This window comes from Mercenaria mercenaria, chromosome 12 (assembly GCF_021730395.1).
Source record: "Mercenaria mercenaria strain notata chromosome 12, MADL_Memer_1, whole genome shotgun sequence".
Taxonomy (NCBI): Eukaryota; Metazoa; Mollusca; class Bivalvia; order Venerida; family Veneridae; genus Mercenaria; species Mercenaria mercenaria.
In genome coordinates, this window is record NC_069372.1 from 6,470,781 (window position 1) to 6,498,043 (window position 27,263).

The 27,263-nt window shown below is 35.3% G+C and overlaps 2 protein-coding genes across 2 annotated transcripts; both read right to left on the minus strand.

The window, feature by feature from the left end:
- Window positions 1-1,347: 1,347 nt before the first annotated feature.
- Window positions 1,348-17,156, minus strand: LOC123533873 (uncharacterized). The gene is made up of 6 exons (XM_053519064.1): window positions 17,032-17,156; window positions 12,983-13,042; window positions 12,378-12,475; window positions 11,418-11,528; window positions 10,835-10,984; window positions 1,348-8,706 (listed from the first exon to the last, which is right to left on the minus strand). The coding sequence occupies exons 1-6, from the start codon at window positions 17,117-17,119 to the stop codon at window positions 8,584-8,586; spliced, it is 630 nt and encodes a 209-aa protein (XP_053375039.1). The 5' UTR covers window positions 17,120-17,156; the 3' UTR covers window positions 1,348-8,583.
- A 1,290-nt stretch (window positions 17,157-18,446) lies between these two features.
- LOC128547159 (beta-1,3-glucosyltransferase-like) lies at window positions 18,447-24,063 on the minus strand. Its single transcript, XM_053518920.1, has 4 exons — window positions 24,004-24,063; window positions 23,041-23,159; window positions 21,432-21,573; window positions 18,447-20,150 (listed from the first exon to the last, which is right to left on the minus strand). The coding sequence occupies exons 1-4, from the start codon at window positions 24,061-24,063 to the stop codon at window positions 19,971-19,973; spliced, it is 501 nt and encodes a 166-aa protein (XP_053374895.1). The 3' UTR covers window positions 18,447-19,970.
- Between the last annotated feature and the right edge of the window lie 3,200 nt (window positions 24,064-27,263).

Consider the following 27,263-nt stretch of genomic DNA (forward strand, 5'->3'; position numbering starts at 1 on the left):
CGTCCTCACCCAGATTACTGCAATGTACGTGCACTTCCACACCCAGAAGATTACTGCAATATACGTGCACTTCCACACCCAGAAGATTACTGCAATGTACGTGCACTTCCACACCCAGAAGATTACTGCAATATACTTGCACTTCCTCACCCTGACGTTTACTGCAATATATGTGCACTTCCACACCCTGACGTTTACTGCAATATATGTGCACTTCCACACCCAGAAGATAACTGCAATATACGTGCACTTCCACACCCAGAAGATAACTGCAATATACTTGCACGTCCTCACCCAGATTACTGCAATGTACGTGCACTTCCACACCCAGAAGATTACTGCAATATACGTGCACTTCCACACCCAGAAGATAACTGCAATATACGTGCACTTCCACACCCAGAAGATAACTGCAATATACTTGCACGTCCTCACCCAGATTACTGCAATGTACGTGCACGTCCACACCCAGAAGATTACTGCAATATACGTGCACTTCCTCACCCAGAAGATTACTGCAATATACTTGCACTTCCACACCCTGACGTTTACTGCAATATATGTGCACTTCCACACCCAGAAGATAACTGCAATATACGTGCACTTCCACACCCAGAAGATAACTGCAATATACTTGCACGTCCTCACCCAGATTACTGCAATGTACGTGCACGTCCACACCCAGAAGATTACTGCAATATACGTGCACTTCCACACCCAGAAGATAACTGCAATATACGTGCACTTCCACATCCAGAAGATTACTGCAATATGCTTGCAATTCCACACCAAGAAGATTACTGCAATATACGTGCACTTCCACACCCAGAAGATAACTGCAATATCACCCAGAAGATAACTGCAATATACGTGCACTTCCTCACCCAGAAGATTACTGCAATATGCTTGCAATTCCACACCAAGAAGATTACTGCAATGTACGTGCACTTCCACACCCAGAAGATTACTGCAATGTACGTGCACTTCCACACCCAGAAGATTACTGCAATGTACGTGCACTTCCACACCCAGAAGATTACTGCAATGTACGTGCACTTCCACACCCAGAAGATTACTGCAATGTACGTGCACTTCCACACCCAGAAGATTACTGCAATATACTTGCACTTCCTCACCCAGAAGATTACTGCAATATACGTGCACTTCCACACCCAGAAGATTACTGCAATATACGTGCACTTCCACACCCAGAAGATAACTGCAATATACGTGCACTTCCACACCCAGATTACTACAATATACGTGCACTTCCTCACCCAGAAGATAACTGCAATATACTTGGACTTCCACACCCAGGAGGTTACATGAAGAGACAATAAGACAATATAGAATGGTTTGTATTTTTTATTACTTAAAGTTTTACAAAGATGGGAAATCAAAGTTCAAAAATATCTATAAACTTGAATAATAAATGCACGACAAGTTAAAACAAACAACAAGCAGTACCAGTATATAGTCAAAAACACAGGTAAAACAAGAGCACCGCCTTGCGGGTGCTGACGCTCATCTGATTTTTTTTTGTATAATAGAAATATTGTCCTACCCATGATTTTCTAAGTCTAAAAAGGGCCATCACTCTTGCAAAAAGCAGGATAGAGTTATGTTTCTTGATGTACAGTGTCCACTTATGATGGTGAAAAACTGTTGCAAGTTTTAAAGCAATAGCTTTGATAGTTTATGAGAAAAGTTGACTTAAACATAATATTCAACCAAGAAAATGATTTTTCTAAGTCCAAAAGGGGCAATAATTATTGCAAAAAGCAGGATGGAGTTATGTTGCTTGCTGTACAGGGTCAGCTTATGATGGTGAACAAGAGTTGCAAGTTTTAAAGCATTAGCTTTGATAGTTTAAGAGAAAAAGTTGACCTAAACATAAAACTTAACCAAGAAATCTGATATTTTCTAAGTCCAAAAGGGGCCATAAATCTTGCAAAAAGCAGGATGGAGTTATGTTTCTTGCTGTACAGGGTCAGCTTATGATGGTGAACAAGTGTTGCAAGTTTTAAAGGAATAGCTTTGATAGTTTAGGATAAAAGCTGACCTAAACATAAAACTTAACCCAAGAAAACTGATTTTCTAAGTCCAAAAGGGGCAATAATTCTTGCAAAAAGCAAGATGGAGTTATGTTTCTTGATGTACAGGGTCTGCTTATGATGGTGAACAAGTATTCCAAGTTTAAAAGCAAAAGCTTTGATAGTTTAGGAGAAAAGTTGACCTAAACATAAAACTTAACCAAGAAATCTGATATTTTCTAAGTACAAAAGGGGCCATAAATCTTGCAAAAAGCAAGATGGAGTTATGTTTCTTGCTATACAGGGTCAGCTTATGATGGTGAACAAGTATTCCAAGTTTCAAAGCAATAGCTTTGATAGTTTAGGAGAAAAGCTGACCTAAACATAAAACTTAACCAGGCAACGCCGACGCAGACGCCGACACCGACGCCGACGCCGACAACCGCTCAAGTGATGACAATAACTCATCATTTTTTTTCAAAAAATCAGATGAGCTAAAAATGCTAGCAAACAATCATGGCCATACAGGTAAGAAAATATACCTATATTTACCATCTTCCTCATAATACAATCAAAACCTGTCCACACTGGTGAGCCGAACTGATGTAAAAGTTAAAGAATATTGTAAATTTTCTGTTTTAAGTAGAAATCTGCTGCAACAGTTATAAATACATGAGCTTTCATTAGAACTGATGTATGCTCCAAAATGGCTGTTTGAGCACCTTTTAAATTTTGCAGTAAGGTAACTGAACAAAGGCAAAAATCGAGGGAACTAATATACAATTAACTAGTTCCTTAATTAGGAATTTAGGAATATAAATAACTTGAACATAATGCAAAATGAAGGCTGAATGAAAACAGAATTGTCATTTCTAACGTAAAATACAGCACTTTTGATTAATAAAAGTTGCTAACATAAGAGGGGTTTTCCCTGTTGCATTTAAGGAAAATCTTGAGTATTTTACAGTTAAAGGTGTGGACCTTTTTGCATCACTAAATCATGGAACAATATTGTAACACAAAATAAATGTTAATCAAGAATCAATCACAAACAATGTTGATCTATAAATGATTTTCAGGAAACTAAATTAACAGAACAAGATTTAACTTAAAACGATAATTCAAAGAAATTTACTTTGTTCTCAGAATGACTGAATAGTTTTGTTAACCTTTAGCCTGCTGTCGGCAAGTGATTCTGCCTTTGGGACCAGTGCAGATCAATATCAGCCTGCGAATCCATGCAGTCTGATCATGGTCTACACTTTTTGCTATTCAGTCAATAAATTTTCAGTGAACACCCTTTCAAATAACAATGCCCAAATTGAATGATAGACCAGTCAATTATAGAAATTTAGCATGCCAAATTGAATGATAGACCAGTCCATTATAGAAATTTAGCGTGCTAGAGGTTAAGTGATACATCTTCTCTATGTTACCCTGAGCTGCCGTTAACAAATGCTAAAGGCTGAAATCCAAGCAAGAGCTTTACATAATAAATTTCGTCTATTGACCGCCAGGTGCTATCAGCATATGAAATAAGAAGGCTGATAGCACCTTCTGGCAGTCAATAGACAAATTATGCATATGGATGTATGCTTACTGTTTCATTTAGATTTGCTTCACTACTTTATACAGTGGCACATTACCCCTACCAAAAAACAAGAGGACCATGATGGTCCTGAATCGCTCACCTCTTCCCACATGACCCAGTTTTGAGTATGACGTCGTTTTTTTCTATTATTTTAACACAGTGACCTAGTTTTTGAGCTCATGTGACCCACTTTTGAACTTGACCTAGATATTATCAAGATAAAAATGCTGACCAATTTTCACGAAGATCGATTGAAAAATATGGTCTCTAGAGAGGTCACAAGGTTTTTCTATTATTTGACCTATTGACCTAGTTTTCAAAGGTACGTGACCCTGTTTTGAACTTTACCTAGATATCATCAAGGTAAACATTCTCACTAACTTTCATGAAGATCTCATGAAAAATATGGCCTCTAGAGAGGTCACAAGGTTTTTCTATTTTTATACCTACTGGCCTAGTTTTTGACTGCACGTGACCCAGTTTCTAAAGTGACCTAAGATATCATTAAGGTGAACATTCAGATCAATTTTTATGAAGATCCATTGAAAAATATGGCCTCTAGAGAGGTCAAAAGATTCTTCTAATTTTAGACCTACTGACCTAGTTTTTGACCGCAGTTGACCCAATTTCAAACTTGACCTAGATATCATCAAGATGAACATTCAGACCAACTTTCATACAGATCCCATGAAAAGTATGGCCTCTAGAGAGGTCACAAGTTTTTTTTTATTATTTGACCTACTGACCTAGTTTTTTAAGGCACGTGACCCAGTTTCTAAAGTGACCTAGATATCATTAAGGTGAACATTCAGATCAATTTTTATGAAGATCCATTGAAAAATATGGCCTCTAGAGAGGTCACAAGGTTTTTCTATTTCAAGACCTACTGACCTAGTTTTTGATCGCAGTTGACCCAGTTTCAAACCTAACTTATATATCATCAAGCTCAACATTCAGACCGACTTTCATACAGATCCCAAGAAAAATATGGCCTCTAGAGAGGTCACAACGTTTTTTCATTATTTGACCTACTGACCTACTTTTTGACGGCACGTGACCCACTTTTGAACTTGACCTAGATATCATCAAGATGAACATTCTGACCAATTTTTATGGAGATCCATTCACAAGTATGGCCTCTAGAGAGGTCACAAGGTTTTTCTATTTTTAGACCTACTGACCTAATTTTTGAACGCACATGACCTTGTTTCGAACTTGACCTAGATATCATCAAGATGAACATTCAGACCAACTTTCATACAGATCCCATAAAAAATATGGCCTTTAGAGAGGTCATAAGGTTTTTCTATCATTTGACCTACTGACCTAGTTTTTGACGGCACGTGACCCAGTTTCGAACTTGACCTAGATATCATCAAGATGAACATTCAGACCAACTTTCATACAGATCCCATGAAAAATATGGCCTCTAGGGAGGTCACAAGGTTTTTCTATTATTTGACCTATTGACCTAGTTTTTGAAGGCACGTGACCCACTTTCGAACTTGACCTAGATATCATCAAGGTGAACATTCTGACCAAATTTCATGAAGATCTCATGAAATATATGGCCTTTAGAGAGGTCACAAGGTTTTTCTATTTTTAGACCTACTGACCTAGTTTTTGATCGCACGAGACCAAGTTTCGAACTTGACCTAGATATCATCAAGATGAACATTCAGACCAAATTTCATACAGATCCCATGAAAAATATGGCCTCTAGAGAGGTCACAAGGTTTTTCTATTATTTGACCTACTGACCTAGTTTTTGATGGCATGTGACCCAGTTTCGAACTTGACCTAGATATTATCAAGGTAAACGTTCTGACCAATTTTCATGAAGATCTTGTGAAATATATGGCCTCTAGAGAGGTCACAAGGTTTTTCTATTTTTAGACCTACTGACCTAGTTTTTGATGGCACGTGACCCAGTTTCGAACTTGACCTAGATATCATCAAGATGAACATTCTGATCAACTTTCATAAAGATCCCACAAAAAATGTGACCTCTAGAGTGGTCACAAGCAAAAGTTTACGGACGCACGGACTGACGGACGCACGGACGACGGACACCGCGCCATCACAAAAGCTCACCTTGTCACTCTGTGACAGGTGAGCTAAAAAAAAATTGTTTTTTAATCTAGAATACAGTCATGACTCGAAACATTCCATTTTTCAAAAAAATTGTTCTGCAGCTTTAATAGCACTTTTGTATAATTTTTGAACGCACATGACCTTGTTTCGAACTTGACCTAGATATCATCAAGATGAACATTCAGACCAACTTTCATACAGATCCCATAAAAAATATGGCCTCTAGAGAGGTCACAAGGTTTTTTCTATTTTTAGACCTACTGACCTAGTTTTTGACGGTACTTGACCCAGTTTCGAACTTGACCTAGATATCATCAAGATGAACATTCAGACCAAATTACATACAGATCCCATGAAAAATATGGCCTTTAGAGAGGTCACAAGGTTTTTTCTATTATTTGACCTACTGACCTAGTTTTTGACGGCACGTGACCCAGTTTCGAACTTGACCTAGATATCATCAAGGTGAACGTTCTGACCAATTTTCATGAAGATCTTGTGAAATATATGGCCTCTAGAGAGGTCACAAGGTTTTTCTATTTTTAGACCTACTGACCTAGTTTTTGATGGCACGTGACCCAGTTTCGAACTTGACCTAGATATCATCAAGATGAACATTCTGATCAACTTTCATAAAGATCCCACAAAAAATGTGACCTCTAGAGTGGTCACAAGCAAAAGTTTACGGACGCACGGACTGACGGACGGACGGACGACGGACACCGCGCCATCACAAAAGCTCACCTTGTCACTCTGTGACAGGTGAGCTAAAAAAAAATTGTTTTTTAATCTAGAATACAGTCATGACTCGAAACATTCCATTTTTCAAAAAAATTGTTCTGCAGCTTTAATAGCACTTTTGTATAAATCTGACATTGTCCAAATCGTATCTTTCTATTAAAGCAGCATTTTAACAGAGATGTCCAACTATTATACTTATAATGACCAGCAAATTCAGTACAAGTAGGAAAGGTTACAGTAAAAGCTGAACTAAAAATATTTCAAAGGACAAATTTCTACAACTCTGAACAGTCCATACCAATTGTATATCAGTTCTGTTCATGTCCTGTACATGTTAATTCAAGAGAACTTTTTGGATTTCAATAAATTTTACGCTTCATGAAATCAGATGTCAATCAGGTCGAGAAGTCAAATATCAATAGCTTCAAGAAGTCATTTAGCAATCAGAAATGAATGCCTATACTTTCATAAAAAAAATTGCATATTGAACAATGTCACATCATATCCATCCCATTCTAAACTAACACAGTGTCATTTCATATTTTAAAACATACACTGCCACAGACCCTGGATATTTGTAAAAAAATTATATATCCAGACATTGCTAACTAAATAGAACAGAACTTAAAAACAACAACAAAGAAACAAGCTTTGTTCACAATGCAGTGTAATCCTGATTTATACTTGGTATAAAATTAATATCAAATCTTCATAACAACAAAATAATAGTATTTTAGACGTTTAGTAAGACTTGAAAACACTTATTTCCTCAATACAGTTTCCTACACTTTTGGGCAAAGAGACTATTTCTAGTTGATATGTATTTATGGATTTCAAGTATTGAAGATGAAATAATTGGGATTTTATATGTTTGTTGGGATTTAATATTGTGGTATGATGCAACAACGAAATCCACGAAAATTAGTCCCCCACAAAAATTCAAAATTATACATTTTTAGAATGAGCAAGATTTCTTATATTTGAATTAACCGTAAATAGTGCATCATCATCCACTTTGAATGACCATCTGTTGACAATAAAAACTACTCGTTTTTTATTTCTCAAAAAGATATAAAGTCTTGACAGTTTTGTATGTATTTCAAGTTTTAATGTACCCTAAAAACCAGACTGTTTTGAATGTGTTTCAAGTTTTAATGTACCCTAAAAACCAGACAATTACAAATATTCCATGAAATATATCTATCACATGAAATTAACAAAATCGAGGGCATTGGCCAGTTTTGCACCAAGCCCTCGGAACACATCAGCAGTGGGGAACTGCTGGAAACTACAACATATTTGTTATAGGATTCTGTTTACCACAAGTGTTTGCTCTACGTACATATCATAAACAGAGGATATACTGCAACAAGGAGGCATATTTCTGGTTCCAATAGAGCATTTGTCTGCCTTTCTGTATGGAATTTAGAAACATGAGCAAGAAATTCAGACAGTTTTCTTGTCTCGAAAATCAGTAACAACATTCACTATTGACTACCAAACTTACAATACAGATAAATCAAATCTCTGATGATCAGGGTTTCCAGTTAAAAGACCAGTCCCAGAATGAAGCCTTGTCATTGGTCAGTTTTGAAACTGAGCTCGGAATCGACCAATCAGATGCTAGCATTACGACTGGTCTCCAAACTGTTTTAAAACCATGTCTACCTCGAGAACTGGCAGATTTAAATAAATTATTCCAAGACCATGTAAACTGTTCATCAACTATGTTAAAAATTTAGCAAGATATTCAAACTCGTTATGTTTCCACATGAAAACATAAACACTGAAAAAACTGCAATGTTACAGCACATCTTGGCATAAAACGCCTCTTGGGTAAACTATAACAACATGGATACCTGTTATGAAAAACACGAGCATGTGAGAAATATAGCAGAAAATGTATTGAGGTACTGGTCAACTACCCAAACTTTTATCAATATTCTCTAAACATGTTTTCCTTTTCAACTCTGTACTAAATGTAATGTGATATCTTGTAGATATAAATTTTGCTTCATGATGACGACGTGATAAACAGCTGAGCTCTCAAATGTTCCTATGGTACTGACAGTATCTACAGATATGGTATGGATGTATGTACACTATGTACAGTGCAACACTTCATCATAAATGAATGCCGCTGAGATATTGTAGTTTTTTATGTAGGAATTCTGTCACCTCGACAAATGACTGTTGGTAACTTGTCTCTACATTCTTCCACATTTCTTTCTCTATTTCCACATATTCCTGAATAGAAAGAACATCGTGTATGTTACAAATACTTTTGGTATGTTTTCTCATGATGGGTAATTATCAAACAGTGCAAAAAATTCAACAACAAGAGCTGTCACTAATGGTGACAAATGCCCCCGCAGCACCTTGACTTTTGACCTGGTGACCCCAAAGTCAGTAGGGGTGGTGTTCTCAATAGGTACTATCAGCATGTGAAGTTTGAAGGTCCTGGGTGCAGTGGTTTGCGAGTAAAGTGCCTTCATGCAAAAAGTTAACGTTGGCCCCTGTGACCTTGACCTTTGACGTGGTGACTCCAAAGTCAGTAGGGGTGGTGTACTCAATAAGTTCTCTCAGCATGTGAAATTTGAAGGTCCTGGGTGCAGTGGTTTGCAAGAAGTGCCTTCATAAAAAAAGTTAACATTGGCCACTGTGACCTTTGACCTTTGACCTGGTGACCCCAAAGTCAGTAGGAGTGGTGTACTCAATAGTACTATCAGCATGTGAAGTTTGAAGGTCCTGGGTGCAGTGGTTTGCGAGTAAAGTGCCTTCATGCAAAAAGTTAACGTTGGCCACTGTGACCTTGACCTTTGACCTGGTGACCCCAAAGTCAGTAGGGGATGGTGTACTCAATAAGTACTATCAGCATGTGAAGTTTGAAGGTCCTGGGTGCAGTGGTTCGCGAGTAAAGTGCCTTCATGCAAAAAGTTAACGTTGGCCCCTGTGACCTTGACCTTTGACCTTGTGACACCAAAGTTAGTAGGGGATGGTGTACTCAATAAGTACTATCAGCATGTGAAGTTTGAAGGTCCTGGGTGCAGTGGTTCGCGAGTAAAGTGCCTTCATGCAAAAAGTTAACGTTGAGACTAACGAACGAACCAACGAACGAACTAACGGACAATCAGTTGAAAACTAATATGCCTCCCTTCGGGAGCATAAAAAGCATAACAATGCAGATATACCGTATTTTGGTGTGTATTGGTTGAACTTTTTTTTACTCATTTTGCTGCCTGAAAAAGTTCCTCCAACTTATACTACAGAACATAGCCAGCAGATATTTTTTCGGGCCAATTTTTCGGCCGTGGCACTCGCAAAATAAGGTGCATTTGTACGAACAAACAAAATGGTAAAAAAGATCAATTTCAGCAGCGTTTCAAAGAATAGCGGTTATTTTCAGTAAGGTATATTGTAAATATCCCACACAGGCCATTAAAATTATGAATGACTGCAATTCAATGCCGTACTTGCAGTTTGAATTATGTTTGTATCAACTTTCGTTTTACTGGACACCACTGACAGGTACTTGTACACAGGGTTGGATAAAATCCGGACAGGTCCGTCCTCAAAAATAACACTGTACGCGTTCCACCAATCAGGTTCTGTTAATAATTCAGTCCACATCATCAACATGTCTGCCGCCATTACAGTAAATATTGCTGGGAAAAATCCGAAATTTAACAGCAACTTATACAGAGGAACTTAAATTTTCTGACCATTTCCAGAGCAGAAATTGGGTGCGAACTATACATTACCGCGACCAATACACCCTAAAATACGGTAAATGAAATTTAATGTTTCATACTTTAACAGGATGTCCTCTCCTGTTGGTCAGGATAGGGTATAGGGTTAGAGCAAGGTTTCAGTTTAAGGTCTTTGCCTCTGACCTTGGCCCATGCAGCAAGATACATTCTAAATAGGCTTAATACTTGTAACAATTTTCACTGGAATACCCTGAATTATCTGTAAGTCATAGCAGCAGAGATAGAATAATAAGCTTTTAACTTCAATTCCTGTATGTCTACTCCCTGCTCCTTCAACTGCATAAACAGTTGTCAGACACGGGCATTAACTTCAATTCCTGTATGTCTACTCCCCACTCCTTCAACTGCATAAACAGTTGTCAGACACGGGCATTAACTTCAATTCCTGTATGTCTACTCCCAATTCCTTCAACTGCATAAACAGTTGTCAGACACGGGCATTAACTTCAATTCCTGTATGTCTACTCCCCACTCCTTCAACTGCATAAACAGTTGTCAGACACGGGCATTAACTTCAATTCCTGTATGTCTACTCCCTGCTCCTTCAACTGCATAAACAGTTGTCAGACACGGGCATTAACTCAATGAAAAGTACTTTTACTCACGTTATCGTCTGCAAATGGTTCTGATAGCTTCAAACTACTGAGATCTAATGAAAGGAACACCGGGTCTAACTCTGTCACAGCTTTATGTATTTCTTTACACACAGTCTCCACTTCCTTCAATAGGCAGTTATAATTCTCAAATGTACACGGCTGGAAAAAAAAAGTATGTTAGCAATTAAGGACGCAAATCTAGTAGTCTTATATGTTTTCTTTCTTTTTTTGAATGTTTGATAGGTTTAAAGCCATTTTTCATCAGTGTTTCAGTTCAGTACAATTAGCCTCACCAGTGTGCCTGGACTGAATGTTGGTACCAGGTTTCATAAAAAAAACAAAAACAACAACATCCCCACGACTCGGAGAATGACAAAAATTTTCACTCGTCTTCTCTCGGAGAATATGCTTGATCAGAAATAAACTCACAACCACTTGATTCATAGTCATGCACACTGCCTACTGAACCAACCAAGTTGGCTAAGTTTTGTTATTAAAGTACTAAGAATAAGATTCTACAGAATAAAAAGCTTGTATATTAATTTTACTTTTACCAGTAAACACAAAGGTATCTGAAAACAAAACTACACACCATGGGTATAGTATTGCCTTTCTTCTTCTTGTTCCTTCGAGACAGCACTGTTTTCACTGGTTTCAGCAATCGATAACACACTCCTAACAGCACACATATATGAGATACTGTCTAAAAATATAAAAAGAAATTTCTATGTCAGAATTGAATTCAAGGTTTCACAAAACAGACAGGTGTCAACATCATTTACTTTTCTGGAATTTTTGTTGTTGTTTTTTTTCTAACATAGGGTACTTTGAAATGCAATTTATAATTGTCTTGTAACTTGTAATTTCCATTTTATGAACTCTTCTAATAAAACTGTCAAACTTCAAAAGAAGTAAATAAAATAGGCCAACAGACTGGAAGATAATTTTTTTGTACACGCATATAAAAATGATGGCCTTACTCTTGCATCTGATGTGCTGAACATCTAAATATTATAAAACTGGAGGCAACAATACAATCTACAAGTTCAAGCTTCTGACTGGCTGATCCTTTACACAGCCTTGAAATCAACTTATGGAAAAAGTTCCATTCAAACACACTCAGTTTTATAAATTTCGTACCCTGGACTAATTTGATCACACTTCCAGTTTATTTCTATCCAGTCACATTAATCTGATTCAACAACAGGAACCAGATTCAAATCAACAGATTCAGTATAACCTTTATCTCATCATTGCTACATTTCTATAATGGACTTGTCCATCTTTCAATTTGAACAGTACCATTAACTGTTAATAGGGATGCTTTCCAAAATGATACTGATTGAATAGCGAACAGTGCAGATCTTGATCAGACTGCATGGATGTGCAGGCTGATCATGATCTACACTGGCCGAAAAGGCAGAAACATGGTAAGGGTTAAAACTTTTCATCAACCAAACTCTTGCAAGACAATGTACAGTAAACTACCAATCACTAGAGATAGCAAGCCACTAATGCTCAAGCAAGGGATATTTCATTGTATAAGACATACCTCTGAGACAAGAACCATGTTTTCAATGACTGATGGATTAATAGATTTCTTATCATCATTGTCTGCTAGCAAACTACATCTGTGCTTCTCAAATACTTCTGCAAATAATAAATGGCAAATGTAATACAAGAATACAAAAATTATGTACATATTGAAACCAAGTTAAGCAGCTATTAATTTTTTTGAATAAGTCCATTTAGGCAGTTATACAGTCTAATGTTTGTTTTGTGGGTTTAACGAAACACTGACATTATATGTCACATGACCACTTCCAAATTTCTGGTGGTGGAGAAAGACCCCAGGTAGCCCTTCAAACCATATTTCAGGCAAGGGAGGGGGTCACCTGGCAGAACAAATGGCCTTCTGTAAGTCAGCTGGATTACTACCTCACATGAAGAACTATTCATTCAAAGAAAGGTTTTGAAATCAGAGCAGTGCCAGGCCAATTATTCAGCCCGCGACCTTAACCACTCAGCCACAGAGGCCCCTTCAACAATCAGAATTCTGCTTTTTGCCCAAGAAAACAGCTGTTAATGTATGAAACTATTATTTTGCTATAAACTGAAGTTACACTTAACAACTTTAAACTTAAACCTTAAAGTTACCTTTTAACATCTTTGGCACACTGGTTTTGAGCTTTTCTTCTTTCTCATTGTCAATTTGTGCTGAAAAAGTGTTAAAACTATCGATGATTAAGAACGTCTAAAAAATTAACTGCTGAACTATCAATCATACAGGTTTAAATGTTTTACATACCATTTCACCAGTCTTAGCGGTCACCTTTAGCTTAGCTCTGACATTGAAAATAATGTAGCTGATTTTTTTATTGATGCAAGTGAATTTATTTCCCCTTATCTTTGTATTATGTTTAATAAAATTTATGATTCGGGTATTTATCCTGAATCATGGAGTAAAGGTATGGTTGTACCTATACATAAAAAAGGTGATGTAAATAATCCTGAAAATTACAGAGGAATTACAATAGTAAATGTGATTTCCAAAATATTTTCATTACTGTTAAGAAATAGAATCAACAAATGGTGTGAAGACGAAAATGTATATAGTGATTCTCAATATGGATTCAGGGATAATCGTTGTACAGCAGATGCCATCTTTCTATTACATTCCATCATTCAAAAGGTTCTTTCTAAGGGGGCTAAACTCTGGTGCGTGTTCATCGATTACCAACGAGCTTTCGACACAGTCATTAGGGATGCTCTTTGGATTAAATTATTAGAGTCTGGAGTCAGTTGTAAAATTATAAATATGGTTAAAAGTATATATAATGTTGTTAAATGTTGTATAAAATTATCTTCGAGCTCGACTTTATCAGAATTTATTGATGTAACATTAGGTTTGAAACAGGGTGAGCCATTATCTCCCCTGCTCTTTCTACTGTTTATTAATGACATCGAGCAAAGTATTGACTTTAATTCTTTGGCAGATAAAGACTTAGAACTGTTATCTATGTATCTTATACTTTTTGCTGACGACATAGTGTTTTTTACAACAAGCCCGACCAGTTTACAAGCACAGATTGATAAATTGCATGAGTATTCCAATAATTGGGGCCTCAAAATTAATATCAACAAAACTAAAGTATGCGTATTTGAAAAAAGAAAATCAGTACATGATCATAATTTTCTTATTGATAATCAGAGAGTTGAAATTGTTGACAATTTTGTTTATCTAGGTGTTAAGTTTTCGTATACTGGAAACTTGCTGTCAGCTGTTAAAACTTTATCTGACCAAGCTCTCAGAGCATATAATAGTTTATTATCGCTTTTCGACCGTGTAAAACTAACTGTTAAAACTAAGCTTCAATTATTTGACTCTATGATTTCACCTATATTGTTATATGGATCCGAGGTATGGGGTGTTTACAACTATACTGAAATAGACAGAATTCATATAAGATTTTGTAAGTATATATTAGGGGTTCGAACTCAAACACCTACCAGTGCTGTATACGGTGAACTAGGTAGGTTTCCATTATCGGTGATAGCAAAAGAAAGATCATTAAAATTTTGGCTGAAAATACTGAAAAATGAGAACTCTCAATTATATAACATGTATGCTGATCAATGCAATAGTATAACTGGTACTTGCTGGGCCAAGCGTATTAAGTCTATTATTGAACACCTTGGTTTTTCAAATATATTGTATAATTTTGACAAAAACATAAATTACTTCCCTTTAATAAAACAACGCTTGTTGGATCAATACGTTCAAGATTGGTATAGCTCATTGAATGACTGTCCTAAATTAGACTATTATAGAAACTTTAAAACCTCTTTTTGTTATGAGAACTATTTAGACAAGATTGACAATGATGCACTTAGAAAACATTTTACCTGTTTAAGATTATCTTCACATACATTAGAAATTGAAGTAGGTAGATTTAGAAGAATTAATAGAACTGAAAGAGTTTGTAAATTATGTAATGCAAATGTTAAGGAATCGGAATATCATTTTCTTCTGTGTTGCAATAGGTATGCAGATATACGTAAAACATATCTAGGCCACATATCGTGGCCTTCCGTAAACAAATTCAATAATTTGATGTCAACCAGAAATAAAAAGGTGTTATGTAATGTCTCGAAATTTGTTAAGGAAGCTTTTGAATTACGTAAAACTATCCTGGATGCTATGACTGTTTCTTATGATATTTGATATGATAATACTGTATGTGTTTTGCTGTACTTGTATATATGATTGTTGTCTTTGCCATTCTTGTATGCATTTGTAAATGGCCAAAGGCAAACTATTTTGCTGAATATGCCAATAAAATGAAATGAAATGAAATGAAATGAAATGAAAGACACACTTGCCTTAAGCAGTCAAGACATTTTACTGCTCAAACTGACTTTTTATTCTTATTTCATCTTGTCACAAGTAGTCATCTGCCTTCAGCAGCCATACTGCGTTAATCCCTGGCTGGCTGATTAACACCGCTTAGACAGTAAGTCAAACTGTTTATGGTTCCAGGGCTTAAGCTAGGCTAAGATTTTAGGGAGAAGTCACTTCTCCCTCAGGAAAGATTAGGGAGAAGTGGAGAGATTTTAGGGAGAAGTGGCGAGATTTTAGGGAAAACGTGGAAAGATTTAAGCACCATGACATGCAAGCTGAAAAAGGAACTAAATATGCTTAATATAACGTTACTAGTTTTATTATTCCCTGTCTTTGTTTACAATGTCTATTAATTTAAAGTAAATTACAAATTCACTGAAGATGTCAGTGATTCTGTTTTCTTATCATTTTTAACCTTGTGAATCTAATGTGATTAATTAAATAATATATACTGCAAATTCAAGTTTTTTTTCACTCTTTCAATGATTGTTCAAACCAAGAAACCCCGTTAAATATGAATACAATTAAAAAAAGTTAATTCCATATCAGCATAAATAAATAAATCAAGCTCCCATTGCTGTACACTCAAAGTCAGTCACTTTAAATAACAAGTATGTGAATTAAATACATGTCAATAGCAGTGACATCACTATGACATCACACAGAATACACATCTTCTTTGATCTGCTGGTGTCTCTTTGATACCTGGTGTCGGCACACATTAAAAGAAACAGTTGTCAAACAGGTTTAACCCAGTTTCTGATGGCAGTTGTCAAAAATTTGCGTAAATTTCAGTTACGTTATTTTAGTCACAGAAAGTGTCAGTGATAATATTATGTTTCTAAAGTTTGGGTTTTGAAAAATACCAGTAAAATTAAGTGGATTTAAGGAAATTATTGGAGCCAAACACGGTAAGATACTTTCAAATGGTCAAAAAAGAATGTGTAAACTTATGTAATATAAATCCCAACTGCTTTGTTTATCAACAGTCAGTTTACAAAACAAGTGTCACTTTCGCACTTCTCCGTAATCTGAAGTAGGCGGAGCTTAAATTATGCCATCATGTATTCCAGCCAAGTGTCAACAGGCCAATAGCGGATAACTGGAGGAGTGTGGATAAAAAATCGGGCGACTTGAATTTCGCTTTGATGTTAGATTAGAGCGAAGTGGGGAGCTACAAAGCGACTATTTCGCTCAAGTCGCTCCCTAGCTCAAGCCCTGGGTCCCCTTTAAATGTCAGGGCTGTCAATAATGGCACACTATACTTCATACAAACATATTCTTTAATTAAATACAGCATCAAAGTGGAAAATGTATACAGCAGATTGGGTCACTTTCACATCTCAAAACTTCATACACAGCAGACTTACTTGAATCAGTTAAAATTTGTGCTCCGTAGTAAGTTAAACAACTGCAGAAAATGCATTTTATAATTCACAAGATATAAATTTGCGTGTACTCTGACAAAATAAATACACAAAGATTTTGCAATGGACAGACTGCATGACCAACCAACCAAATGACTGCCTGACCGTAAAATGACTCCTATACACCCCTTTAAACTATGTTTACAAGAATATAACTACAGTCAATCTTGCTCGAGAGACCACGTGTATTAAGAGACCACCATTTTAAAACCCATTTTATCAATGAAAGAACAGAAGATGTTGAGTTAAAGAGACCATTTCATTAAGAGACCAATTTAAAGCCTTCCGTTGAGTGGTCTCTTAAATTAATACAAGTTTAACTGTATATATTGTGGTTACTTCATACAGAATCTACAGTTTCACATTATCATCCTTACCTAAATCCATATCCTGTAGACTTTGTATGTAAGAGACATTGTCTAACATTTCTAAGAACACAGTATAGAAGCTACCCTGTAAGTACATACACAGCCGCGTACGGAAAGGTCCCTGAACTGGATACTGAAATATAATAACACAAACAGTCTCAAAATGGTACGGTAAAAGTTGAAGTATAATCTATGTCAATAAAAAAATTTTGCAACTTCATAAGATCCATGAAAAATGTGCCTCTAGAGTGGTCACAAGCAAAAGTTTACGCACGCACGGACGACAGACGCTGCGTGATCACAAAAGCTCACATTGTCACTTTGTGACATGTGAGCTAAAAATCCATCCATCGATGACAAAGATATGGACCAGACACGCCCATCAATGCACTATCCTTTAACGTCTAAGTGTGACCTTGACCTTTTGAGTACGGCTGGGTCTTGCGCACTGCACGTCGTCTTACTGTGGTACACATTCATGCCAAGTTTTTTTGAAAATCCATCCTTCGATGACAAAGATATGGACCGGACACGCCCATCAATGCATATCCTTTAATGTCTAAGTGTGCTTTGTCCTTTGAGCTACGGACCTGGGTCTTGCGCACTGCACGTCGTTTTACTGTGGTACACATTCATCCCAAGTTATTTGAAAATCCATCCATCAATGACAAAGACATGGACCGGACACGCCCATCAATGCACTATCCTTTAAGGTCTAAGTGTGACATTGGCCCTTTGAGCTAAGGACCAGGGTCTTGCGCACTGCACGTCGTCTTACTGTGGTACACATTCATGCCAAGTTTTTTGAAAACCCACCCATCGATGACAAAGTTTAGGGGACCGGCACAAAAAATTGCGGACAGACCGACAGACGGTTCAAAAACTATAGAGAATATGCGACCAAAAAGGGAAATTAGGAAATCCAAGTACTCAGACGATTATGTGACATAGGCAAAAATTTTGAAATTGTTAGCCAAATAATCTGCTTTTTATATATTTGCTGTGAAAAAAGTGTGTTTGTTGAGAAAATTGATAAAATAACTGACCAAACCCAAATTTCTAAGTTTAAACTTGTTTTCAGTGTTGATAAAACAGAGACAGTTTAATTTGCATAATTAACCTACAGTAGTTTGACATTATATATCTTGTTACCAAGAAATAATTAGACACTACATTATCTGTTATCTTAAGAATCCTTGTACGTTTACAAAGTTTATTACATTGCTTGTTTTATGAATGAGAAATTTTTTTGAATTGAAATTCCATAGTTTAAAGTTTCATTTATGTTTAGATTTAGGTTGTTGTTTACTTGTTTTCAAAATTTTAATTAAAGTTTTAAAGTAATTTTAAATCTTTGGTAAAAGGGAGATGTTTGTGTATTCATCCCAATGGCTTATCTAAGAAAGTGAGATTATATTTTATGTTTGCTTTGTTAAGAGTTCAGTTTAATCTGCGATGCTGTACTAGCCACATGCTTAATAAATATATAAACTAGAACAGATCTTCAAGTGATATCTTACACCAGTAGTTCAATATATTGACTTCTAGACTGAAAATAGTATACTGTATTTATAACAGTCATCATGCTGATCAAAATAGCTACCCCACATTCTAATATTTAAGTTGTTTTCCTCAAAACTTAAACATACAAAAATTTTGACTTTTTCCATAAGTTTTGGACTGTATGGAGAAAGCAAATTAAATTTTACAAATAACACCAGCAAATTCCATGGCAAATCAGTTTTTGACATACCGGTATTATTTCTTATAATTAACACTTTCATCAATAAGACCATACATCCTTTCTAAACAAATTCTGGCAAGATAGCTCTTTTGATAAGTATGAATTAATTTCATGTCATGAGAAAAAGTTTAACAATAGTGAACACATTTTCAAATTATACAAGACAAGTCCACCCTTCCTGCACCATCATTTCTCTAAAAAAAAATTCAACATTAAATTATTTGCAGACTGATACCCAAGTAATCCTTTCTAAAGATACAAAACCCTTGACACCATGATAATTATAGGTTATTAGCTTTGTATCGGGGAAATATGCATGAGTTCTGCATTGGAAATATTGCTTGACTTTAGGAGGGCAATATTCTTCCGCTAAAGATTAAGTGCATATTTCCCCGATGCAAAAACAATAGACTTTTTATTACATACATATCTACATGTATAAATGTAATGTAAACATTCTGAATATGTTCATAGCCTGAATAAGATTGACAATACTGCACTAAATAAAAAGAATTAATGCAACAACACAATAAATTACGTCACTCACCGATGTTAAATTCAGGTGTCGGTGTATGGATAAATATTAACGTTTCCATTTCCATTGTAACTTAATGGGGAACAGAAACGAGTATGTAATAATTTATCTCTATCCTGGCATAAAAATTAATGAAAAAATACTTTTGATTAAGATACAGCAAATCACAATCCTTTTATTCTATATGCAAAGTTTCTCAATTTTAGTAGATTCCTCAAGATATACAGTAAAACCTACCTTAGCAGACACCTATATCTAGCAGCAACATGCCTTAAGCGGTCAGTCACTCAACTTCCTAAATAGACTTTTCTTTTACTTAATCTTGTCTTAAGCCGCCAGGCTGTGTCACTTTCTTGACTGACTGCTTAATACATGAAAGACTGTATTAGCTTATTCATTTGGGACTGATCTTGTTCTGCACAAGGTGATATCACTTCTGCATTTGCTATATCACTTTTGCATTAGCAGAAAATAGATCAGTGTTAAGAAAGGATCTTCTCCTGGGTTCAAGGACATAAAACTAAGACCGGATACCAGACATTTAAATCCCAACATCTGATTGGCTGAATCTCAGCTAAATTTTGAAATTAGCCAATGGCATGACTGCATTGCCAGACTGGTCCCCAAACTTCTTTTTATAACTATAGAAACAATACACATTATCTACTGTTACAGTTCTTCATGGTTATGACTAGACTGGCTTGTAGAATCTTGTTTTGGCTTCTGAGGTTTTAAATCATAGCTTTTGAGCATATTGTAGATTTTAATAGGATCACAGTTCCAGTGTTTATGAAATGACACGGGAGTATGGCGGCTGAGGTAACCTTCTGAATAATCATCTGGTCGAGCCTGTAACATAATAATATATTATTACACATATGACAAATTTCTTATGACGATAGACAACATTTTCCTGAAGATACACATACAGCCTTTCTTAAATTTTGCTTGCATAATAGTTATACAATAACACTTTTATTAAGTAAAAAATCTGACTGCTGTTTGCTTTAGTAATGTGCATGGCTTTAGATGTCTGAATGACTTTGAAATTCCCTTAACATTTTTGGGCTGACTGCATTTCTCTTCAGGTCACCAGAGATTCTCAAGGGCAACTCCTTCAGAATATTTGTCTGTTTAGGATTTCAGTGTAGTGCATTATTTAATCATAACATATTCCTTAAGCTTTGCTGACACTTTTCAATTCTTGGCATAGCACAGTTAGGACTGGGAAAGAAAGTTGTTGGAGAAGGCAGTCTCAACTAATGACCTTGCTTTTCTAGTCTGGCATCTAACAATGTATAAAAATTACAGTATGTCCATAAGAGGGTTTTCAAACTTAAACAGGGGTCTAACTGTAATCATTTTTTGTTTTTGTGTGCATTATGAAGTCCACTGCTGAACCTCCTTGATATAAATAAAACTTTATTCACTGCAAAATAACTGTCCTGTTGGCCAACCCCATTGGCTGAACACTGTGAAATTATTTATGCGCTATTTGATTTAGGATGATATTTCAAGACCAGTCAAAATAGCTATTTTGTAAAGGCTTGAATTAGAGGATTTTCAACTATGAGGAGAAAATCTATTGGTCTTTTCTTAGTTCCTACGGGTATAATTTTGTGGACTGAAACAAGCATGAAATCAACAAAATTTAGTCCACTGTGAAAATTGATAATTTCGTTGAAGAGCGCACTACTTTCATGGAATGAGAATGTTCTCCATGTCAAATAAGGGTTAAGTATTATGTCTAATAATGTAATCTGTTCTCCCCTAATTGTAGCAAAATTATAATTCACATTTGGAGTACTAGAAAGGAACACAACATGTAGTAGTATATACCAATACACTTACAATATACACTTATAGATAGCTTGCCAATCAATAGCCAAAACTACAATGTCCAAAGGCATGACATCAGACACTACTTTTCACTTTTATTTTTAAATCTTGGACTTATTAGCCCAGTAAACATGTCTTGAAAATATAGACTGGTCGTATAGCTCAAACTTGTACCAGTGATTTATACAAAGAGTCATGTACTAATATATATTGTGCTGAAACTGCATTATACCTCGCAAACAAAATATCACAAATATTTCTTTGCTTGTGGAATATCAACATAATGCTTACCTGATGTAGATATGGCACATGCGTGATTGGAATGTCAAATCTACGTAAACACATTCCTATAATCATATCATCTGGTGAGTCATTTGATGAACAGTGACACTCGTCTACCAATCTCTGTACTACTGGCATACTGAACACCATTCTGAATAAATACACAAGATAGTGTAAGTCAATACAAAAGCTTTGTTTTTATTTAAACAAACTGTATATAAGAAGACTACAAGTGTATCTTTATACAGTAATAAATGTAACATTCAAAATACAGTACCATAAAAATATGTGTGCATCATACACGGGTGAGCATTATACACAGGTATCTACGGTAATTTTGTAAAACAATTATTTCATTGGATGAATTATTATTTTCACGTAAGTTTTGCAACACACATCACATCACCCAAATTTCAAAAGCATTTTTTTCTATATTCTTTTTTATTCCAAATGATCTCTGAATATTTTTTCATATTGGATCATTCTAAAGACTTTTTTACAACTAAAGATACAAACTTTATCAATTATATATAATGTATTGAGAAGACTGATGGGCACAGATTTTGGAAGATTTTTTCTGATTTAATTAACAATGCTAATGAAACAGAGATTACCTGTGTTTACAGTTTACAAAACACCTTGTCACTTGTACACAACAAAATACCTTTCAGAAAAAAATGCGAGGGATGTTCTAAAAGATTCGATACAAGCCTCATAACTGTTATAACTAATCAGAGTAAGGAACAAGATATATCAAGAAAAAGGTGTGTTTTTAGCTTTTAACCCTACAATGCTAAATTTCTATAATGAACTTGTCCATCTTGAATGTTGGACTGTACTATTAACTGTTAAAAGTGGTGCTTACCAAAAAAAAATACTGACTGAATGGCGAACAGTGCAGGTCATGATCAGACTGCATGGATGTGCAGGCTGATCATCATTTGCACTGGTCACAAAGGCAGAATCAATCATGTCCAGCATGATAAAGGTTAAAATGGTGTCTTATACAGGTATATATCTCAATGCTGTGCTGAGGTAAAAACATACCTTTCTATTAACGTCTCTTGCACATTAGTTTGATCAATTATAACAAAGTTATCGGGCTTTTATCAAAACATTTAGAACACCCCTCATATAAAAATAAACAACGGAACTGAAATACCATTATCAATATTCAGCGAGTCAATTTTGTAAGTATCACACTAACAACTGCCCTATTAATACTTTTGATCTATTTTTGTCACATGTTTAATGTCATGGGAGTGAAATAAATCCCTTACATCAATTTGATATTACACTATTGTAATAAAGCTTTGACATTAGCATTGTTTTAAATATAGGGGACATTGGTCCAATTGACTTGGTCTATATCAGGCAAAGAAAGATGAATTTGTGATGTTTCAGCAGCAATAGTTTACATGTGATAAAAGAACAGTACATTTCTGTCTTTCCACACTGAATTTTTTTAACTCGGACAGAGCCTCGCATTTATTATTTTGTTCAACTTGTTCGATAAATTCAGTATGAAAAGACATTCATGTAATGTCTCTATATAATAATCTATTTGCAAGAAATCAGATGCTAAATATTCAGATATAATTGAATCTGTTCAACTTACCCTCCTCCACCAGTATATAGTGTATCCATATCCTTTAGATACCTGGTACCCATAGCGTTCACCAAGGGCAACATGGCTGTTTGGATCATAACAGACAGAGATGACGTAGTCTTGGCAAACTGTAATATGAATGTCAATATCTATTTAGTTACGTATCCCAAAAGAAAATGCAGACTAGTCCTAATAACTTGTTCAACTGATTAGCTACACATGAATACTGGAGGGAAATTTAAAAATTGGAAACTTCCATAGTGACTATTTTTTTTATGGCAGATAACCTGAGCGCTGTGATATGGTATGGAAATCCTGTGTTTTTTATAAAAATGTTGCATTTGACCCTTAATTAGTTATGACACATCGAAGTGAAAGTATATCGAATTAACTGCGAGGCTGTGAAACAGGTACATGTATGTGACGTCACGCAATGGTTTCGGCGATGAACGAAAAGGTATTGAAAATGATGATTTTATGTTAGTTAAAAGGAAGACAGTTTACAGTAAGCAGTGTTTCTAGTATATTTTTTTGTCCTCTTCAAAATAAGACCGCTCGTATAGAGATGCTTTTCTGTTTTTCGAAGTTTCTTGTTTACAAAAAGTGGGCGGGGTACGGTTTTGTTTCATTCCTGTTCTTTTTTTATATATATAGGAGGGGTAATTTTTATATTTAGCCATTTGGAGCATTATAGATAGAATTTCAGGCTCCTGTGGTCATACCCCCAAATGCAGAAAGAAAAATCTTTGAATTTATGGACTGTCCAGACAATTACAGGATGTCTGCAAAAACATGATACCCTGGACCTGATAAATGTCCTTAACTGTCAAACTAATGGCAGTCCCGGACCCGAGTCGGCGATTGGAAATTTTTCAACAAGCGTGCTAAGAAAAGATATTTGAAAAATGCTACGTTCAAGATAATGGGAACTTAGTGCATAATTTATTTGCTTTTCATGACTGTTTGAATTACCATAAATGGGACGTAATCTCCTCTCAACCACTTCAGGAGATACTTTCGTATTATCCACATGGCTACGCGACGCCATGTTTGACAATTTCTCGCGGAAGTTTGCGAGAAAATCAGGGGAATAAATGAATTACCAAAAAGGAATTGAATTAAACAAAAAGATAATGTGCGATAGCTGATTAGTCTTATGTGTGTGTCCACAGATCCGATAATTCATTTATGCCCTTTTCTCGTTATTCCGAGCCCCTAAGCCGGTTTTTCAGTGCAAGTCAGTAGAAGGTTTAAGTTTCAAAAGAGTTTTTGCTATAGTTTGATATTCCAACATCTAAACTTATAAAATCCCCATGAAGAAAAATTCTAAGGATTTTTGTAAATGAATAATCTAGGCTTTCACATGATGACCCTAACCCTCTGAAACAACCAGATTCTTTCTCGTTAAAACCGAGACTTGCAATCATTAGTACTAGCTCTGAAAAATAAAGGCTTTTTTGAAAAAGTTCTTTGTTAAAATTAAGAACAGATATATTACTGTGTTAGCGGACAAAAAAGTTTTAAAATAAGTGCTTTCTGTTTTCTGTAAGAAGGTTATTTATTACCCCAATGATTTTAGATAAGCAAATTTTGTGCCAAAATTTTCTGTTGTGTATATTTCTATTTTAATGCAAGTAATTTTATTTTCTTTTTATTTTTGTTTAACTCTCATATGATTTGCTACAACATACATAAAATTTAGAAACAGGAAATAGCTGCAAGTGCAAATTTTCCAAAGGCTCGGATCAATGAGAAGGCTCGGAATTACGAGAAAGAGGCATATAGCAGATTCAAGTGTACGTTTCAGGGAAATGTTTTAAAAAGAAACATATAGAATAGAATCAATGTGTTCTGTGTCTAACACTGTATAATGGTACTCTGTGGCTTCTGATATTAACATATGATACCAAAGAAGTATAAAATAAAGTATTTTATAGCTCTTTGATGATAGTTAGTATATTTATGAAATACTTTTGTAAAGAAAAGCCTACAACTGATTTAATAAGTATATGTATTGTTGAATGAAATAACTCAATTTTTAGCCCAAAGTGAGTAGAGCTACATATAGTCACTTTTTCAATTTTACCTTAAATATGAAATTTAATAGAAATATGTGAGACATGAATTAAATTAAAAAATAAAAGTAGATATCAACATTTTTAAGCTAATAGATGCAAACGTCTCCATAGCCTATGATGGCCGACATACACCCAATACAAGATCTTCCAGAACCAGAACCACTCATTCCCAGGCATTTGTTCAAGTATCACCCTTATCCAACTATCACAAATTTTCATTCTTCCCTTGTACAGTATATCATTGGAAAGCCTTGCCTTCAGATGTTGTCAACTCATCTGGGCCAGTGTTCAGTCAGGCTGTAAGCTAGATTGAGCACATCTCACCTTAAATACACCTGCCCTGTTTTTAACCTGTTTTTTTTAACCCTTCTCCTTCTTGCTTTTTATCACTACTTCTACTCTTTTAACATTCTTGCTAGTTGACGCGCAAAGTCTAGGTCCCCAGCAGGGGTTTGACTAGATAGATAGATAGAGAGAGAGAGAGAGAGACAGACAGACAGACAGACAGATACTTTTGCTTTATACAGTTAGTATGGTTTCCATATGTTTGAAATGCAGCCCTTATTATAGTTTAAGTCCTTTTCCATATGTTTGAAATGCAGCCCTTATTATAGTTTAAACTTTTGAAGAATAAAATGTAACCAAACAACACAAGAATACATGACATTTCATTACATCTCGCGAATAGACTGATTCAAACCGTGTCTTCTATTTATTTTCTTGGTTGCGTTCTATGCTCCCAAGAGATCTTTTTATAGACTTTATTTTCTAGTTGTGCAACATTTCATAGAATACCACTTCGTAATTTTGAGAAATTCAATGTTTGTAACTCCACAGAGATTCTAAAGACCCACCACAACCTAGTGACCTACCATTTCCTCGTATGAACTTTTTGGAAATCATTCCGATAATATAGATAAAATATAGTTATACTACAAGTACAAGATGACAGGTGTATAATTTAGACCCTCCCTAAATTAATGTGTTTTCAATCAACTTAATACATTAAATACTGTGCATGTAACATGTACATTCATTCAATCAAATGTTCAAACATTAAATACATTGTCTTGGCCTAATATACGTCTCTGTCAGTTTGTTACTAGACACCAGTTTTTCACATATTTTCAATGTAACTCATGTAAAATTACCATAATGGAAATACAAAAGAATACAGTTGTTCTGTGGCGCGTCGATGGTTATCGAACATGGTCAAGATAATAATTATGTTCATAAGTATTGTGAGCAAGTTTGGTGAACATTGGATAAGAACTAGTCAATTTAGAGAGTGGGAAACTTTAGTGCATACTGCTCGCTGCTCACTCGCCCTCTTGCCACTGAGGCATGTGACCACATGCTATTCACCGTTTCGCAGGTGTATGGGAAGGACAAAACAAAGACATAAATATACGCAGCAAGCGTAACGTCCATGAACATGCTCAATCAAACCGAGCCTGCAAAATTTTAAATGAAACACAATTATTTTATAAACGTTTATATACTAAAGTTGATATAGCTGATGACTATAACATTGATAACTTTTTAGATAATGATGCCAATATTCCAAAATTGAGCAAGGAGCAGTCTGATTCTCTTGAAGGCCTGATTTCTTATGAAGAGGTTGCTGATACATTAAAAAACATGAAAAACGATAAAAGCCCAGGATCTGATGGTTTTTCATCAAATTTTTTTAAAGTCTTTTGGAAACAAATTGGAAATTTTATTGTTCGAGCTATAAATTGTGCTTTCCATAAGGGCGAATTTTCAGTTACACAAAAACAAGGCATTATTACATGTATACCTAAAGACAATAAACCTAAGCAATATTTAAAGAACTGGCGCCCAATTACACTTTTGAATACGGTTTTTAAACTTGCATCTGGCTCCATCGCAAAAAGACTTAAGAAGGTACTTGATTTTTTAATAGATGGAGATCAAACAGGATTTGTACAAGGAAGATTTATAGGAGAAAATACACGTCTTTTATATGATATAATGCAATATACTGATAAACATAAAATACCTGGATTGTTAATGATGATAGATTTGAAAAGGCGTTCGACACCATTTCTTTTGATTTTATCAACAAAACATTAGCCTTTTTTAATTTTGGTCCCATGATAAAAAAATGGATTTCGCTGTTTTACAATGGTA